At 32.8% G+C, this 20,135-nt stretch overlaps 1 protein-coding gene across 3 annotated transcripts in view; it reads right to left on the minus strand.

Moving 5' to 3' along the window:
- The window catches only part of LOC148279374 (proton-coupled amino acid transporter-like protein acs), a 61,907-nt gene that overhangs the window by 12,426 nt on the left and 29,346 nt on the right, over nt 1-20,135 (minus strand). For all 3 annotated transcript variants that reach the window (XM_088230069.1, XM_088230070.1, XM_088230071.1), the window contains exons 2-5: nt 18,617-18,705; nt 17,974-18,087; nt 17,737-17,887; nt 15,228-15,349 (exon numbers count right to left, since the gene is read on the minus strand). In XM_088230069.1, coding sequence (XP_088086195.1) covers nt 15,228-15,349; nt 17,737-17,887; nt 17,974-18,087; nt 18,617-18,666 — 437 coding nt within the window. In that variant the 5' untranslated portion in view covers nt 18,667-18,705. The remainder of the gene's footprint in view (nt 1-15,227; nt 15,350-17,736; nt 17,888-17,973; nt 18,088-18,616; nt 18,706-20,135) is intronic.

Genomic DNA, 20,135 nt, shown 5'->3' on the forward strand with positions numbered 1-20,135 from the left:
ACGCCGGCATGTATGAAATTTATTTTTAGATATTTTTTTTAATAATTAAATAAAATAAAAACTTAAAAATAATTTTGTAAATATTTCAAGTCTATAGATATAGAGAATATAAAGTCTAATTATACTAGGCAAAATTATTGAAATTTAGGAGTAAATTTTTTCTATTAGAATTAAAATCAGTGTATAATATGGTTTAAAATAATATTATTTATATTTAAAACATAAATTTTGTTTTTAAACATTTCAAGTAATGTTAATTAATATAAGTACCTACGTACAAAAAAAGCATTTTAACGGAGAAATAATTTTTTTTTTTTTTTTAAAGTTTTAAAGGATTTAAAATATATTTTACATCCTATTGAATGGGTATTGATAGAAATAATTCAAATGTTAAGGAACTATCAAAATCAGATGATAATGATCAATTTACATAATTTGAGAGCCTCATAAAGGCTTCTACTTCTGAATCAGATGGCAACAGCGATGGGAAGATTCTTTTATCAACTCCCTTCCCTCAAGCTTATGGTAGTCGTATTTTATGGCGCCATAATACAGAGTTTGATCCCCTTTCATCTGCACTCGAGTATGATGACAAAAGTTGGAAAGGGATTTAAAAAAACCCATCAAATATTTTGAGGAGTATATTGAAAATGAAATTTTCGAAACACTCAGTACATACACAAACATAAAATACTTACAACAAAACTGCCAAAGTTCTACGGTCAACTGCAGCAAAAATTAAAATTCTTATAAGCGTCAACATTGTGATGTCATGTTTAAGATTTCCGAGAGTCAGAATGTACTGGGTGAAAAAGACGTTGCTGACAGCAACATAAATAACTGAAAGGTGGTCCAGTCATAAGACCATTTCTTATTAAAAACTACAATGAGAATATGGGCAGGGTGGACTTTTTGGATAGAGGAATAAGCTTTTAGCGAATTGAAGCGAAGACACGAAAATGGACATTAAGGCTTATTTTTCAGATGACAGACATGGCAATAGCCGCATCTTGGATTGAATATCGCCGAGATCAAAAAGCTTTAGGAAAACCAAAACATAATGTAATGGACTTACTGAAGTTCCGCGAGACAGTGGCAGATTATCTTATTTACGCTGACAAAGTATCTACTTCAACATATGAAGATGGGATGAATATTGACCCGGGATTTGTACGGCACACAAAAAGAAAAGCGATCATGGCATATCCCCCAGTAGCCCTACGTAATAAAAATATGGTGCATATGGCAGAAATGGCTCCACTTGGAAACGGCAAAACTTAAAGATGCAGGTATCCAGGCTGTAGCAGTGTTCGTGCTCGGGTATATTGTTTCACTTGCAAAGTACAGTTATGTTTAGTTCAAAACAGAAATTGCTTTAAACTTTACCACGAAATATAACACTTTAAAAAAAAACATTCCCAGTGTTCTTTGTTTTATTTTAATAAATATATATTAAAAAAAACCATAATGGTTTTTTTGCCAGTAGTAATAAATTAGTTGCACAAAGACCCATTTGTGTCTTGGAAGACACATATCATTTTAGAAAAACCAATAATTATAAAAGTTCAAAAAAATATATTTTATCGTTTGCATACACATATTGACATAATTAGTAAGTTAAACGAAGAAATAAAAAGTTCTTCATGTCTTGGCTCCAAAGAAGTCAACCAATTTTTTCCTATTTACCCAAAAAGTTCAGTTTGAGAAAATTACATGTTTAAGTACATGGACATATTGAATTTTAACAAAAATTAACAAAAAAAAAATATTTAAAAAATCTACCATACTATGAAGAGAGGAAAGAGGATGAAAGGAAAAAAGAAGGATAAAAGAACAATTAAAAATTTAGATAGTGACATTTCAATCTTGACATAAATGTAAATAAAGAAGGGGCGTCTCTAACATGAGTGGGTAAATTATTCCACAATCAAGCAGCTACTACTAATGAGGAAGAAAATAAGAGCGATGAAAGGGTATTAAAAGGGTTCTCTCGTTACTCGAACAAAGATATAGTCCGTGTTGTGATAGAGATTGGAAGAGCTCTCTCAGATTTATCTACTGTTTATTTTTTATTATTAATTGCCCGTTGCTAGGTAAAGTGGGATTATTAAAAAAAATATGAAAAGGTGATAGAATGTGAATGTTTCTTCTATGCCTGATACTGAGTCAGTATAGTTGCGTGCAATATTCGGTCATGTGAAGATCAAAGATATATACTCTCCAAAATTAATCTTAATATCCCCTTTCGTGTGACAAGAAATAAGTATTCGTGCCATCTGCCAGTCTGTCGCACTAACTATGCACAACACTCTTTCCTCTTTTATTCTTGCTCTTACTATTTTGCTTTTTTTCCATCTATTGATATATTTTACATGCCCCTTAATTTATTTAAAAATAAATTACGACTCCTTATTTTTGGCTGCGATTCGATCCCACTTACTGTTTAATGATGCTCACACTTACACACCTGAACCCTTAATCCTACACTAATACACATAAACACACATCTTCACTTACTCTCATACAAATTCACATAAACACACCTTTTTGTTGTAACACAATTTAATAATATGTATGATTCTTATTTAGAAACTTTGCTGGTCTGTCTTTAAACTGTTTTTTTTTTAATGTTACTATATCATTGTCGACTGTGTTTTTAAAATAAATAAATAAATAATAACGTATACAAACATTCTGCAATCGTTCTAACTTATCAAGCAATTCAGAGTTAGCATTTGGATAAAATACATCCGCATTGTCAAGTAGTGGAAGAAGTACGCTTAGGACTAATGTTTGCTTAACATTGATTGGCAAGAAATTCCGTAATCGTTTAAGTGAGTGCAAACTGCTATAAAGTTTAGGACTAACTTCGTAAATATTATTAGATAAATTAAAAATTAGATAGCGGAATTTTTCAAATCCTTCCGAAAATTCCTACCAACAAATATCAAGATGATATTAAAACATCTATAAAATAACGCAAAAGCAATTTTTTCCATGAAAGTAAAATATCACCACAAATAGTAGTTTAAACGAATCCTAAAATTCGCAAATTGTATGGATGAATTAAAATTCACAAATATAATAATCCTATTAGGCCGGTAGTTTCCTTGTGTAATTCCCCGTCGTTTAAATGAGCTTCATTTATTCAAATATAGTTAACAATCTAAATGTTTTTCGGCCTAAATTCACAAAAAAAACTCATTAGAACTAATTGACACTCTAAATGGTCTGGAAATTCCCAAAAATGCTAAATTAGTATCATTTGATATCGTATTTTTTTTTCACAAATGTCAATGTAGATGAATAAAAAACAATTATAAAAAATATTTTGAATTATTCAGATTAACCAGAAGAAGACAAATCACAAAATTTAATTAGACTTTTAAGTATTCTTTTAAATCAAAATTATTTTCAATTCAAAATAAGTATGACAATCGAACCTCTGGTCTAGCCATAGGCCAACCCACAAGTCCTTTGGTGGCAGATGTATATTTAGATAAAATTAAAAAACAAGTTTTCGAATCTAACATTTTATAAAAAAAAAAAATTATAGAAAAGATATGTGGATAATATACTTTGTATTTGGATTCGTTTAGAACGCCAGTTTACTTTATTTCTAAAATTTATCAATACCTTAAATGAAATGATTATATTTACTTCAGAAATTCAAAAATACAAAAGTAAATTTTATTAGATTTAACGTTGAAAATCAAAAAATATATAATAGAATTTAACATTCACCGCAAACCATCGTACACAGATACAGTTATTGATATTTCATCCAACTTTCTAATTTATTACAAACACGCTGCCTTCTACTTAATGTAACACCGATTTAGTTACTGTCCCTTTATCTAAAAATGATTGGAAAATTGAACTCGATACCATTAAAAAAATTGCTTTAAATAACGGCTATACCATCAAATTAACTGATACCCTTTCAAATAAAAAACTAAAACAAACACCAAAACATATTTTTTTATATCCTCCTTTAATGCTAATAAAGATAAAGATAATACTTGTAAATGAAGAAGAGTTTAATAATTTCTCAACTAAAATTTCAAAATTCTTGCCAAAAAATATAAAACCTGCACTCTACATTAAAAATAATATTGGGAAATTATTTATAAAATGTAAAAATAAAAGTGAAATATTCCATAACTCAGGTATTTATCAACTCCAATGCAGCTCGTGCCCATTGAAATACATTGGAAGAACGTCACGTAGCTTCAATATTCCCATAGAGATGATAAAATTTAGATTTTTCATATAAATAAACGCAGTTTTAAACCGAAAAAAGATGAACTGAAATCAATAATAACAAATGAATCATCAACACCAGATATCATTATGCTTACAGAAACATGGCCTGAACGCTTAAAAAAAAATTGCATGGAATTAATAACTTTAATGTAACTAACTCATGTTTACATCTTTAGAAGGCAAAGAAGAAAAAATACCGATATATATTGCTGATAATATAGATTTTTAAATTAAAAAAATATAATTCAAATTAAAATAAAGAAAACCATTGCATTAGTATGAACACATTTTTTTTTACACTAAGAGAATTTAAGTAATCGTTAGTATGACTACTTAATTTCTCTTCGCTCACATAATTTTGGAATTCTGAATGAAATATCACCTGAAAAGTATACTAGGTGGAATCAAAGAGGTAAAAATATAATAATTGACCATGGGATGCAATCACACTATTGACTACATAGACACACCGTTAAGTGATCATAGAGCAATGGAATTAAATTTGGATATACCATTAGCTAAACAAATATTAGCAAGAAAAAAATAAACGACAGAAAAAATCGACTTTTATAAACTTAAAGAAGATGTGGAAGTTAAATTACAAAATTTACAAAAAAATGGTTTTAAAAAGCTGCAAGAGTTGATTCAAATTAAAATAAAAAAAAACACAAAAACGAAAAACAGAAAATGTACCACTTCGATCCAAGAGGGGTGGCTCAAAATAAATATTTAAATATGTCATTCTAAAAAATAAAGTATACAAAAAAGTGGTAAAAGAAAAAGACTAACTAAGAAATTTACAAATACAACTTAAAAATATTCAAAAAGAGCCGAAAAATAATATAAGAAATTCTAAAAAACAATACCATCCACAACAAATAGCATGTGCAATAAATTATGGAAAATTATTGAAAATACTAACTTAGACACTTAAATACCATCACCAAGCATGAAGAAAATAAAATAAATGGATGGAAAAGTAACAATCTAGTAATCTAGAAGAAATAACAAGTACATCAAATGATTTTTATACAAATATAGGAAATAAACCAGACAAAACAAAACAAAAGACTCAGGCAACCTTTACAAAAGATGTTAAAAATATTATTATTAACAGTAGAATGTGAATTTTAAAAGTGAAAACAATTTGTTAAATGTATGTAACCCGTAAGGGTTTATCAGTAAAATTTAAATAAAAAAAAAATAATAAAAAAAAATAAAAAAAACTTGCAAACAAAAAATAAAGGGACAATGTTAAAATATAACAGAAACACAAAAATACCAAATAAATGCTACTTTTTTTCTTAGACCCGCAACAATAGGAGTAGAAAAAAAATATATGGATAATAAAAAAAAATGTTTCTCCTGGATATGATGAAATTAAACCATAGCTAGTAAAAATTCTTAAAGACATACTTAGTCCAATATTAAAAAATCTGATTACTTACTTACTTATCAGGTCCGGACTTTAGACCTTGCTACTCCAGTGTGCAGCGACAGATACCGCCTTGTCAGTGGCCATCCTCAAATCATTATCATCACAAGTTAAGTGCATTTGTGGACATCGCAGTAGATGAGGATCATTCTGCACCTCTCTACAATTGCAGTTCATGTCATCTTCCTCCAGAAAACCCCACCTCCGTTGATTGTATTTGCACCTAAATACCCTTACCCTTAGTCTATTGAGAATTTTCTACGTAGGGAAGTCCAAATTGAGGGCGGTGTTTGTGCTTTCAGATGGCATTATCTAGAGCATATCACCGAGTTCTCCTCTCCATAGACCCTCTCTGCGTTTTTCTGCAGAGGTTTTTAAGTCAGTTGTGACTTAAAGGATTTTTTTTTTGGATTTCAGTCTCGGAAAACTCATTTAATGGTCGCAAAAGAGGTGTCTAGGGTCAAGGGTCTGTTTGTGTCTCTCTGTGTCTGCTGCTACGTTTCTCCTAATGCTAAGTGGAGCGATTCATATAATATGATAAAGTTTGTGCACCGGCGTGGGCTTAAGACAGCCAGACACCAATCGCGCCATGTCATTTACAGCAAAATCCACTTGTTTAGCGTGTGCTGATTTTTGCCAAACGGGACAAGCGTACTCTGTTGCGGAGACACACAAACTCGAGGCAGAAGTGCAGAGTACGTGTGGAGATGTTCTCAGAATGAACCGGTGAGCTTTCGCTATATTTTATTCCTTGCAGAGACTTTCTGTTTAGTATCGGTGCAGTGCTGCTTATAGGAAAGCGTCCTATCCAGAGTTACACCAAAATATTTAGGTGTTTAGCAGTGCTCGAATCTCTCCCATTTCCATGTGATTTCCAGTTCTCTTCTCGCCTGCTTATTTTTTAGGTGGAAGGCACAGAGTTGAGTTTTCTTTGGATTTGGGTTTAACATATTTTTTTTATAGTATTCCCCAAGTATGTCAAGAATTTGGGAAAATCTTTCTTCCACCAGCTGGAAAAAGTCCTCTTCAGCAGATACTGCTGTGTCATCAGCGTAGATGAATTGCCTAGTCTCCTCTGGTATGGGTTGATCGTTAGTATATATGTTATATAGGATTGGAACCAGAACGCTTGCCTGTGGTAGTCCATTCTTTTGGGATCTCCATCGACTGTCCTTGTCCTGAAGCGTTACATAAAATCGTCTATTATTTAAAAAAATGTGGAATATGTATATAGTTTGAAGTCCTTTACAACATATTATATATCTTATTTACTAGTTTGGTATGGTTCACCGTATCGTATGCAGCCATGAGATCCACAAACGCCACTCCCGTTATCTTTTTCCTCTCAAACCCGTTTTCAATGTGCTGTACCAAGTTGAGCACCTGACCAGTACATAATCTTCCGGGTCAGAAATCTGCCTGCTCTCTTATCATTTGGCGGTCAATATGGTCTGAGACCCGATTCAGAATTAGGCGTTCAAAGATTTTGCTCAGTTGATATACAAAAGATATAGGTCTGTAGTTCTTCGGGTCGTTAGGTTCCTTTTCTGGTTTGAGCTGTCCAGTTTGTGCTTTTCTCCAGAGATTTGGTATTATTTTTCTTATTATGTATTCATTAGTTTAAGGACCCATCCCATGGTTTGCGCTCCAAAATATTTGATCTGTTTGATTCTTATTTCATCCAATCTAGGTGCTTTGTTTTTTTTCGGGCTGTTAATTGATACACAATACATCAGTTCAGTATGGAAGAAGGGCACCTTTAATAAATCATTGTCGCGTTCAGGCGGGTGATAGATGTTATTCTAATTTTTCCATTAGTTTTACCGTTGAGAAGTAGTTTGGGTCATTGCTTAGGGTCTTGACAACCTTTCATACTCTTCTATTGTTTTGGTTCATATCAAGACCTTCAATTAGGTTGCACCATTTGTCTGTCCTGAAATCCGAGACGGTCTTCATCAGCGTCTCTCACGCCTGCAGTGTGGCATCCGAGAAGGTTGTCATCATCGGGTAAGTCTTGGAATTTCAGAGACAGCGTCATCCAATGCCTGGCTAAAGCTAGTCCACCTAGTTTTTTTAAGGTTCAAGCGTCTTTTGAAAGGAACTCTAGCAGGTTGAATAATTAGGATGACTCTGCATGTTATAGAAAGGTGCTGTGTCTTTGAAATAGGATTCTCTACTTTCTTGGAATATTGTGGCATTAGCTTGTTTGTCGCGAAAATGTTATCGGGATTATATTTCTTTCTCCACCGTGCGCTGTTGAAAAACGCCGGCAGTTTTGAATGGTGAGGTTGAATTTTTACGTCTCCGCTCACTCCTCCAACTTTGGTCCATTCTCGTCGGTCTCCTTGTATCACCACGACTCATTGTGGCAATTGAAATCACCCATTACAATTCTTTTGTTATGCATGTTGAAATTATCTGTCTTTGTGAACTTAAAATTAGTGCCTGCAGGTTTGTACACAGGCTCTATGTTATATCTAAAACCAGCGCCTTTGAGGTGATTTTCACAAAAATGGCGGTATATAAATTATCCAAATATATATATATATATAGAGGCAGTTGGCATGTAGCATTGATAAAATCTCAATGTTATTTTTCTTCGTGTGGGTTACCGATTGGATTTCAATTTTAGGGTTAACGAATATTGCGCTACCGTACTTGGAATGTGGTTTTTCCAGCACAAACCTCATGCCTTGTATAGGTTTTTTGTCCAATCAGTATGCCAGCATTTTAACATAAGTTGGAGAGGATACCCTCCTTGTCCTGGCTAAGTCCCTCAATATTTATTGAGATCGTCGTGAATAGCCCTTAAGAGGGCTTTTTTTCGGATTTGGTTGGTGGCTAAAGGATTAGCCGGCTTTTGTCGTTTCCAGGAGGCGCCGAATTGCTTTCGATTCTCATTGTTGTTTTTATATTATTTCTATCTCTCAATCAACACGACTTAAAATACTATATTTTAATCAAAACGACCTTCAGGAAAAAAAAGGAACTGGAACCGCCTTAGTAAAGTTGATAATTTATATTAAAACAAATATTGGGATTCCAATCACAGGATTAATTTTAGATTTTAAAAAAGCCTTCAATACGGTACATGTTGAGACCATGATGAGAAGAAAAGATATTGGAGTAAAATTTCAAGAATATAAAAACTACTAAAATCATACTTAGCAAATCGCAAGCAGTATATACATGTAAATTTAAAAAAAGCCAAATACAAACAGTACATTTTGGAGGAGCAAAAGGATGTACTATGGAGATGGTGAAGGTGGAGGTGTATTTTAGTAATTGCATGTTGGTGTAGTGAGTATCCTGACAAAGAGACGGGTTCGTCTCAAAACCGGTAGACTAAAAAAGTCGGTAAGTGGTTTTATACTTATATTTACTAACATTTGATATTACGAGAATATCGTTTCATTATATTATTCCCAATCATATTAAGTAAAATTTTACAAATATTTTTTTCTTTATATGTGAATTTATATTACTGTGGTTATAATTATTTTCAGCGTCCTATCATCTATCACTCGCCTACAGGCTGTATTAAATGCCGCAGCGAGACTTATTTTTGGAATCTTTAAATTCAGTCATATCCCTCCACTACTTCGGGAATTGCACTGGCTACGTTTTCCACAGAGGATGGAATACAAACTCTGTTGGCTTATGTATAAGTCACTGCACAACTCTGCTCCAGAATATCTAAGGGAGCTCTGCATTCCAGATGAACTAGCTGACAGACGTCTTACGCTTAGATCAGCTACATCTACGTCGAAAGGAAAAGTTATTATACCTCTACGCAAACAGCGCACTAAATTCGGCGATCGTGTATTTGCGGTCGCAGGCCCTATGGCATGGAATGCTCTCCCAGCAGAAATCCAAATCTGTGAGAGTGAAGTGATGTTTCGGAAGAAACTTAAAATCCAGTTGTTCTCTGAATCATTTGAATAAATTCTTAGCATATGGTGAAAAAGTAGTATGAAAAAGTACATTATTTTTCTTAAATTAAAAAGTTAAAGTTAAAATTAAATTTATATCTTTATTTAATCACTTTGTAAAGCGCCCTTGAGGTATTATAGTACGAAAATGGCGCTATATAAGTTATCCATATTTATTATTATCTTCAGTTTCTCTCCTGACTTGTATATTCCCAATACTATATAGTATTTGTAAGTTTGTATATGCAGTATATGGTAATTAGAAATTCTACAATAATTTATTTTAAGTAATAAATACACACATTAAAAATATGGGATTACCATAAAATTTTTCTTGGTTTTTCCACAAATCAGTTGTTTGTATGCATATTTGTACGAGTACATGAACATAAATAAGGTAACCCGGGAGGAATATCGGATTTAACATATTGTACATATAAAAGATTTCTCAAAAGCTCTTTCAGTGTTTATAAAAGCTCTAATAATCAATAATATTATTCATAAATTTCGTTTACTATTTTTAACATCTTGAAAAAGCTATTTTGTTCAGTTGGTAATAAATTCAACCATCCAAATCCACCCAACAGTACACAACAAACCGTGCATTTGTTTTAAATGTTGGTAGTACCGAATAGTAACTGAAACATCCCGTATTATTGTCTATGATTTTTCCCCCTCTCTAGCCAACTTTGAAATAAATGGCGACCGTAAAATGGGGTGACATTTAAATCGTAAGGCGACTTTGATCAGCGGATATATTGTTTATATTTATCTCTATAACTTCTGATCATTAATAATTTTCAGCCAATTTTAACGGTTTTTTCAACGGTAATATGAAATACGCTTTAAATGCAATTGTTATGTTACTTTATTTCAAGTAAGATCTCAAGATGTTTGAAGTGGAATTGTCAAGGTATTCATTTATTATTTTTTTATATTTCAATTTTGCGCCACCTATGTGGTAAAGTGTTGCCAACGAAAAAAAAGACTACGTGACAACTAACAGTTCAAGATTATTAAAAATAGATTGCTACATAATAAAAACAATATGTTTTCACTATTTATAATTTAACACTTCTACTTTCACTGCCCCTTTTACTATGTGTTTGGATTATTATATGGAGAGCTTTTATCAAATATTGTCATTCATTCTTAATATTGCATACACGAATGGTAGCAAAAACTGTATTTACTTAACTATGTCCTATGTCTATTATGATAGTTTTATGAATTTAATAACTTAAAATTAGATAATAATAAGCCTTTCGTATAAGTCGACGAAAAAAATCTCATATGATTGCATGTAGCACCGCTTATTTAAAAGCTATTAACTACATCTATTTCATTAAGTCATAGTAGGAAGTATTGTTAGTACGTGGCTACTACGTTCGATAATTGCAACAAGGGTTAGTAACACTACTTCTCTTTGATGCGAAAGAACGGCACAAAATATTGGTTCAGTTCGTACCCAGAGACATTAGACTCCCTGGACAATACGTAACATTTAATTTACCAATAATTTACCCAACAGCCAGCTGCAAAGCAAACGATGATTTATCTTATGATTTATCTATGAAAATGGATTTATAATAAGTCGTTGAAGTTTCAAAAGACAACCCTCAGCTAGCTCTGGCTAAGCGTGCAACTTTTTGGAAAGCTATCTTTTCCGAACTCTCAGCTTTACTAGCATAGAAAGTATAAGACAATTTTTTTTCAAGCATTTTACCAAGGTTTGACACCAAATTTGAAGCTGAAATAGAAGTGCCCAGGAATCTGATAGAAGAAAGACACACACGATTGCATTTTAATGGAGAGCAAAACTTAATATGTTTCGAATACCCCTATTGCATATTTTATTTAATGCATTGGCTGCGTCATCCTCCAGAGATTTGCGGCTATGGCTTTCAATTGAAATACATCCATCATCGGCACAAGCCTTAATCATACACGATGAAGGAATGGGAAGTTCGAGAAAATCATCGAACAATAAATTCCACAAAAGTGGTCCCAAAACACAACCTCGAGGATAGACTCTTTATTATTATTATTATGGATAACTTATAAAGCGCCATTTTCGTAACAAAATACCTCAAGGGCGCTTTACATAGTGATTTTTTGAAATTTGTAATTACTATATCCACAAATGTATCCAAAATTTTACCAAATAATATCAAACCTGCTTTTTAAACAAATAACAATACTGGTAAATTATTGCTTAGTGATAAAGATAAAAGTAGTTTATTAAATTATTCAGGTGTTTACCAATTAAAATGCAATTCTTGTCCTTCAGTTTACGTTGAAAGAACATCAAGAAATTTTGATATTCGTTTTAAACAACATATGAGGTGTCTTCACAATGATAGTTTCTCTGAATTTAAAAATCACCTAATCAATTTAAATCATGACTCTAATAAAAATACTGGAGTTAAAATCTTACATACAAATAATAAAGGGTAAAAAGTAAATAATATGGAAATATTTCACATTTGGAAAGCTTTAAAAAATAATGTTTCTATAATCAATAATCAAACAAACTTCCAATATAGTCCTTTATAAGATGTTCCACTGTAATGGTCACCCTATAAAACTTATTAAGCTTATCCCCTCCCCCCATCCCCTCTACTTTTTTCATTAATTCTCAAACAAGATAATATTTTCATAATTTTCTGGGACAAGTAAAATTCAATATTCCGACTCGTAGATTGAGAAACAATGAACTACTGTTCATCGATCAGCATAGAACAAACTATGGCCTAAATTCTCCAATGACCCGTCTTTGTCGTATTGTTAACTCAAGACAAGATCTGGACTTTTTTGGTTTAAGTTTACAACGATTTAAACGAGCACTAAATAAATAGTCCAGATCTTGTCTCGATGTCCCTTATGTTTGTCAATGCTTCTTTTTTTTTTATTATTTTAAACTATTCTTTTATTGTAATATTTAAACCTTATAAATTGTCTACATGGACAATGTCCGTTAATAAATAAATAAATAATTTAATGAGTGTATGTTTGTCCTTATCAGTGCATGTGCTTATTAAAATGCATTTCGTGTTGGTTTTATATTTTTGTGCAACACTATGGTGAAGGATAGTGGGTTTTGCATGTTTGTTTACATGTTGGTTTAATTGATGTCCTGACAAAGAGACGGGTACGTCTCGAAACCGGTAGACATTGAAAAGTCGGTAAGTGGTTATATACAAATATTAAATAACATTTAGTAAATTTATTATTTGTTTTTAAATCTGGAAGCAGGGCAAATATGGCCATATTTTTATTGAATTTATTTTTTATATTTTATTTATTTAAAACGTAATTTTATTTACTCTCGTAAAACGGGAAAGTAGGCAGTTTAATCCTTATTTTTTATTTTTTTAAATATATGGTGTAACACGTTGTGGTCTATTTATGCATGTAGATGCTTATAATATTTTTTCACAACATTTACAAAATAATTCAAAAGATGTCTTTGCGTTTTGAAAAATCTTTCTCGTAGTTTTTGTTTTGTATTTTCAGTGACCATAAGATTATTTAATGTAATGTAATGTAACTCTTTTAACAGGAGCACTTAGCATGATTTGAATTAATTGTGAGAAAAATTATAGTACATAACTTCAAAAGAAACCTTATTTTTTTTTCGGAAACGAAAACAAACACATAAAATACAACCTTGATCGTAGCGTGATTGTGAAATAATTTAAAAGCAAATTGTGATCACAATTAATATGTATACTTTTGGATGCACATAGGTGCAACTTATAGAAGTCAACGCTTGTATGAGTTATAAAAATTAGGCATGATTTTGCCGCGCTAATTACCTGGGAATACCTCCATGACGTCATCGTTCAAGTATTCAAAAGTGAATTCTAGCGTCTAGCTCGAATGAAACAAAACACTGTGCGGCGCGGCGCGTAGCGTATCTAGAATAAAGTAGCCGCAGCCGAGCGCGCCGGTGGCGATGTCGGTAGTCGGTAGTCGGTAGTCGGTAGTCGGTACCTAGTCGGTATACGGAAACCCTAAATACTTGTACTGCAATTACAGACATAGAAATTTTCCACATACCTTGTAATTGTTTTTAAATCTACACATTACCAGCACTTACTTAAATGTTTATAGCCTCGTTTTCAGTTATCAACTTGCGACACTTGATTATTTATTTGTAGATATTAACACATTTTCACAATGTGAGGATGAATAATTTTAAAAATTCGGTAAGAAATTGGTTTCGGTTGGTTCTTATTAAGTTATATGGATAGACATAGTGCGGTTTTTATATTAGAATATATATATTGTAATAAAAAAATAAAAAAACATGTTTCTTAATTGTTTTAACTAAAAATAAGCATTGAAAATAAATATGAAAAAAATTTCAAACAAGCGTGAGATAAAAATAACATTTATGTTTGTTTACATAATGCCCATGCTTTTATAATTTATAAATGAAATATTTATAAATTATAAAAGCATGTGCGGTTATATGCAATTTTAAATCGTCAATTATTTTCGTGCTGCAACATTTTGTCTGTGGACCTGAAGCGTAAGTCTTATCACTTTACCTTCCGTGTTCTTACATTGATTCAGATACGCTAAAAGTGGAGTACCAATGCAGTTTCCCATGTACTACTGGGTGTGATGTACGATTATTAATATTTTTATGCAGAGAATTTAATAAAATTTCATAAAGAAACATTATATAAACGAATACAATACGGTTTATGTATTTTTAAAATTCAGCTCCGCAATTTCAAATGAATTTAATGCAAACAATTTTGTTGACATAAGTATGTGGTTTGTATCTGGTCCCGAATAGATCGGAGTTTCCTGTATTAAGTCAGTTTCCTGTACTGTTTTAAAGTTACATAATATTCATTTAAGTGTTAAAACAAGTAAATATTTAAAGTATAATTATTATAAAAATAGAATGCAAATATGTTATGTAATATTTTGGGTGGAAAATAACGGGTATTTATCCGATGGTTGATCAAATATTTTTAACCCAGTGCGCAGGATTTCTACAATATGTTAGAAAGTTATCGAGGCGAGTACTCGTATAAGTGCGATTCAAATAATGCTTTACGTTTTGATACATAGTCGTGTGATTTCGCTTGTTCTCCGAGATAATATTTTTGATCTTCATCGTTTGTCTTCATGCCCGTATGCTTTTAGTCCGTGTTAACGGATCATGAATAGTTTATTATGAAAATGTTGGATTGCGCCATTTTTGTAAAAATCACGTCAAGGGATATAAACTTTATTTAAAACTTTTATCTAAATTGTGATTGTTTCAAGTCAGCCGAGCTACTTTATTTTTCATTATTATTCATCTCAAATATGGGTTGGTGGATCTAATATCGGTGACATAATTGAGTAGTTCTGCGGTGCAAATAAAATCATGAAAGAAAATGTTCGTATTTAAATTAGAGTTATTTTGTGTTGAGGGACTAATAGAAACAATAATTTTTAACAAAAACGGTAAGATTTGAAACGGGTTGTGGTCTTGTGGCTAGTGTCACGGGCTCATTAATCAGACATCCGAGGTTCGAACTCCGCTATGAAAAAATATTAAAATATCGAAAAGCGGTTGGTTGACTCACCTCACAAAACCTTCCCAGTCCCGCAGCGGTTTGGGTCCGAAGCGGAAGGCAGCGCCGCAAGTGTCCGCAAAGTCCATGGACGGTACCTTCGCCAGCTTGCACACGTCACGGGATATCGTCACCTGCGTCATAACAGCGCGTTACTTCCGCATCGAGAACGCAACTCACGCGGAAGGAGGATGTTCGCGTCCCTCCATCGGATAGACACTCACACACAACACTCTTAACTCAGCTTATTATAATTAAGTATTATTACTTACTTGTCATCTTAAATTAAAGTGTTTGATATTATTTCAAATATGTAAATGAATTAGCTACGCATTATAAAAAAAGGAATAACCCGATAAACCTCTATTTTTAGAGGCTGGTAAGCAGGTAGGATTGAGGGAATATGGAAGGAGGTAATGAAAAATACATCACAACATCCATGTCAATTGAGAAAAATTATCAAATAAAATAATAATAACAATAATAAATAATATTTAACTGCAACTAGAGAACTTTTTAAACAAACTAAGCAATTAAATATAACTGAACTCTTTCAACTAGAATCATTAAAATTTATCCATAAATTAGCCACTAATGTAATTGTAGACGAAGAACTAAAACTAATAAAAAAATGTAGTCAACATGGACATAATACGAGAATATCAGACAAATACCATATACAACTTTCTAAAACAAGACAAGGACAATCAAGACTAATGAACCAGGGACTGAAATTATACAATAAACTACCAGACAAAACTAAACAAAAGACTCAGACAAACTTTATAAAAGATGTAAAAAATATTATTTTGAACAACAGAGTATAAATGAAAAATGTATATATTATTTTATGTAAAATGAATGTTATAATCCGTAAGGGTTTATAAATAAATTTTCAAATAAAAAAAAAAATCTTTTTGAATTTTTTTATTACAACTGGCGAGAATCGAACCCGCGACGACAGTTTCACAGTTCGCCGTCTGACCAACTGCGACACGGCGTCTGTCAATGAGAAATTTCAGTGATTTAAAAAAAAAAATGTTAATATTAAAATAAGACAATAATTGCATTGTTTTATCAGCGCTACGATTTTTTTAAGTTTCGTATTTCTGAAATATCTCCGCGAGTGACGTCAAAGGTTCTCTTCCGCTTATTCTCGATCGGTTCTGCCTATTGGTCCATTCACGGTAAGCAAACTGGAAATCTTCCATAACTCTTTTGTGATTGGTTGATTCATATGAATCAGTGATGTCGTGAAAAGAAGACTGTTTTTATTAAAAAAATATTTTTTTTTTCGTATATTTTCAGGAAACTTTGCATTAAAATGTAATGCTCTAATTTTTACCGCGCGCAAGAAAACAATTACTGTACCCAACTTCCCGGAGGACTGAAGTTCCTCATTGAACCATTTATTCATAAAGAACTTATTTTGTTCATGCGACACTTTAATACCTAATATAATTTTTTAAACAGCCGATTACACTTACACCTCCTATCTCTATATAATTATATTTTAAGAACATGCACCAAACAAATTCATGATGTTTTTCATTTATGTTAACATATGTATTTACATGTAACAAAGTATTTATTTAGTTATATTACTTGCAAACTTTATAAAACCGAATTGTAACGTAATATGACGTTAGAACTAAACGAATATTTAAAGGCAAAATAAATTCCAGCAATGGAACTTATTTTAATTATATAAAAAAACTGAAAAAAAATTATCGAAAGAAGTAAAACAATTTGTTAAAAGTAAATCCTGATATTTATCAAGAGATTTTTTATTTTTAACAGAACTTCTCTTCTGAATAAGGTTGAATTGTTTAGGAGTTATAATTTATAGTTATATATAAATATATTTACTTTAAAGCTATTTATACTACGTGACATTACTTGGGATTTTAATTTAAATTAAATGCTTATTTCTTGTAAACAGCAACGGAGTTCTACTCGTACTTATGAACCATAAAAACTCAAAAGCAGTTTGGTTTAAGAATACAATATTATTTATGTTCGTCTTCCGATTACAAGGTCCAATCTTTCGTGCAATCTGTACGCGAGACGATTTCACTTATTGGGTGAACAAAAAACAACCTTTCGGCCAGCCTCAAACCTGTTTGTTTTCAGCAATAATGATGATATTATAATGTATACATATAGGATCACCATAGTGACACCGCGCCGCACCAACTCGCACACCTAGTACCTACGTCAGCCAGCAGGTGAGTGGCCGATCGTCAGTCGTCGTTGTTCGCACCATTTGCATTTTTGCGAGAGGAACACAAAAGCGACAGCGGAACATGGGTAGGTACTCGTTTGTTAACGAAGAAGGTCGCTAGCGGTAACCGCGAAGGTACATGTGATTATTTCATTGTCGGTCCTCGAATTCGGCCTCGAATCACTAGGCGTAAACACGTTTTTAGGCGTTTGTTTTTGTCAGCAATTTGTTATGATTCCGTCAGTTACTATAATAAAGGAGAATCGACAAAATGGCGATAGCAATACGCATACTCACCAGGACGTGGACGCAGTAGGTGCAGACGAAGCCGATGACGAGTGTGCCGACGGTGCCTACAACTATGCCCGCGTGCTGGAAGGCTTTAGGCATCGCCAGGATCCCCGAGCCGAGGGACGATTTGATGAGGTGGATGAGGGAACCGGCGTCTCTGCGGCGTAAGGTTGCTAGTTAGACACTTATTATTGCATCGGGTCAAACAGACGACTCTCACTTCGCTCAAGTGGAAATACGTACGAATTCGGGTGCTCGATCTGGCGGCGGTCGAACGGTTCGTACAGCTCATCCTTCTCGTTGATGCCGTCGAGTGTGAGGGTAGATTGGAAGCCAGGATTATCCGTGAGATTAGCTCTGCAATTTCAAGTTTACACATGTAGTAGTTTGTTTTCAATGGATGCCCCGCAACTTACTAATGAAAAACAATGTAATAAATAAGCTTTACGAAAATATTGGTACATACACATAACTAATTCATATGCCATTATGGTTATGCGATATTGGTTCATTTTCCGACAAAAGAATTGCTTTAGGTAAATTAATAAACCAGTATACTTAAACAAAAAACAATATTTTAAAGTATTGGCATATATATATATAACAAAAGAATAATATATTCCTATACTTTTCGGAAAATGAATTATAGATTTCGCGTCTCGTACCTATCATAATATTTTAACACGATAAAAATAAATATTGTCATTTACTGTTTCATACGAAACTGACAGAGAGGTTGAGTTGAAGTAGACGATAAACAGAATGTAGTTTTTAATGCAGCTGTTATATGACAAACGCAACCATTAAAAAATGTACAAATTATCTATAATCCGCATTGAAGAAAACTAGTCGAATAATAAAATACATAATAATTTATTGAACTTACGTCGAGTTAAACTCGTTCATATGAATCGAGGACTTGGGGGATTTTTCCATGTTGTAAGGTGTTTTCAGACTTAGTTTTACGGTAACTACCTGAAACAAACATTAAGTACGTATTATATTTGGATGCATCATATTGTATAATAATGGTTTGCAGTGGTCTGCTCGTGTTACATAATTGAAGCCGACCTCTCGCTGACTTACTGCGGCGAGGGAAAGTGGCTGACTCTGGCGAACAGAACGCCGCCGCCGCCGCCGCCGCCGCCGAGGCCGCCGCACACGCCGCGTGGCGCGTGGACTGCCTGTTGACAGAGCAGTGAGAAGTGAAGTCCCGCTTTGACGAGGTGCGTTCGTGCGCATAATCAACTTATTTTTCGGTAATATTTCAAAATGTTGTAAGAAGGTACACGCGTACGATTATTTCAAATATAATTAAACTTTTCTAATAATTGGACAGGATGTTTCCATAAATTCCAAACGTTTGTAAAATTTATTATAGGGTAATCATTTTAAAAACACTTTCACGGGATGACCGATCTAGGAAGATTTTGCGTAAAAAATTTTAAAACGTCCGGGTTGTTAGTTATTTTAGCCAAAATATTTGTTACGTTTTAAACGTTTAAAAAAACATTTTTAACTTACGAGAGCGTTTATAAAAAATAATTTTGGAAAAAAAAAAATCATGTGAAGGTTATCGTTGAAGCAAATACCTAACTCAACAACAAATCAGGCAAGAGAATCACTTTGTTAAACTTTAGATAATGAAGCAGCATTAAAAATACTGGTTACAACCGGTTTGCAGAATTTCAACGAGGCCGTGCTTCTGTCAGTGACGAATTTCGGTTGTTGTTTAAAAAAACATCGATGCTGTGCGAAGAGGATTGGCATGTGACTTACCGTGAGATAGAAGCAGAAGCAGAAGCATCCTTAACCATATCTCTAAGATCCAATATGTTTTTATTACCAAACACTTACACTAACTTCTTTCGACGAAACCAATCCACCGCACACAGTACATAGAACAGTGCGTTGCACGTTGCACCTCAGCAGTTGTCTTAGCCGACATTTTCGAAATGATGAGAGGCCAAAGAAATTCGTCTTTACATAAATAGGGCAGGAGCTGACAACCAACAACCGCATATTATTTATTAAGATATAAATGTTATTTTCAGTACAACATGGTCGTATGACAAGGGTTGCATGACAAGATTTTTAAATTCATGTCCCGACATGATAAAAATAATATCCGTGTCAATTCTAAACTAACAAACAAATGAGTTTTTGTAATTTTTTTAAACATCTTTACACCTGTTACTTAAAAAAATATACAATAAAATATTACTACGGGCAACAAAATATGACAGGCATCGCGCTGCGGCACAATTGGTTAGACGGCCAACTGTGAAACTAACGTAGTAGGTTCGACCGTAAAAATGCAGTATGAAAAAGTTTTCTCGAATAGAAACTATTTTTTTGACGTTAATTAATAAGATAAAAAAATCAATATAATAAACGATAACTAT

The sequence above is a fragment of the Micrasema longulum genome, unplaced genomic scaffold (genome assembly GCF_059751315.1).
Source record: "Micrasema longulum isolate JH-2025_06_02 unplaced genomic scaffold, ASM5975131v1 h1tg000729l, whole genome shotgun sequence".
In the NCBI taxonomy this organism is placed as follows: domain Eukaryota; kingdom Metazoa; phylum Arthropoda; class Insecta; order Trichoptera; family Brachycentridae; genus Micrasema; species Micrasema longulum.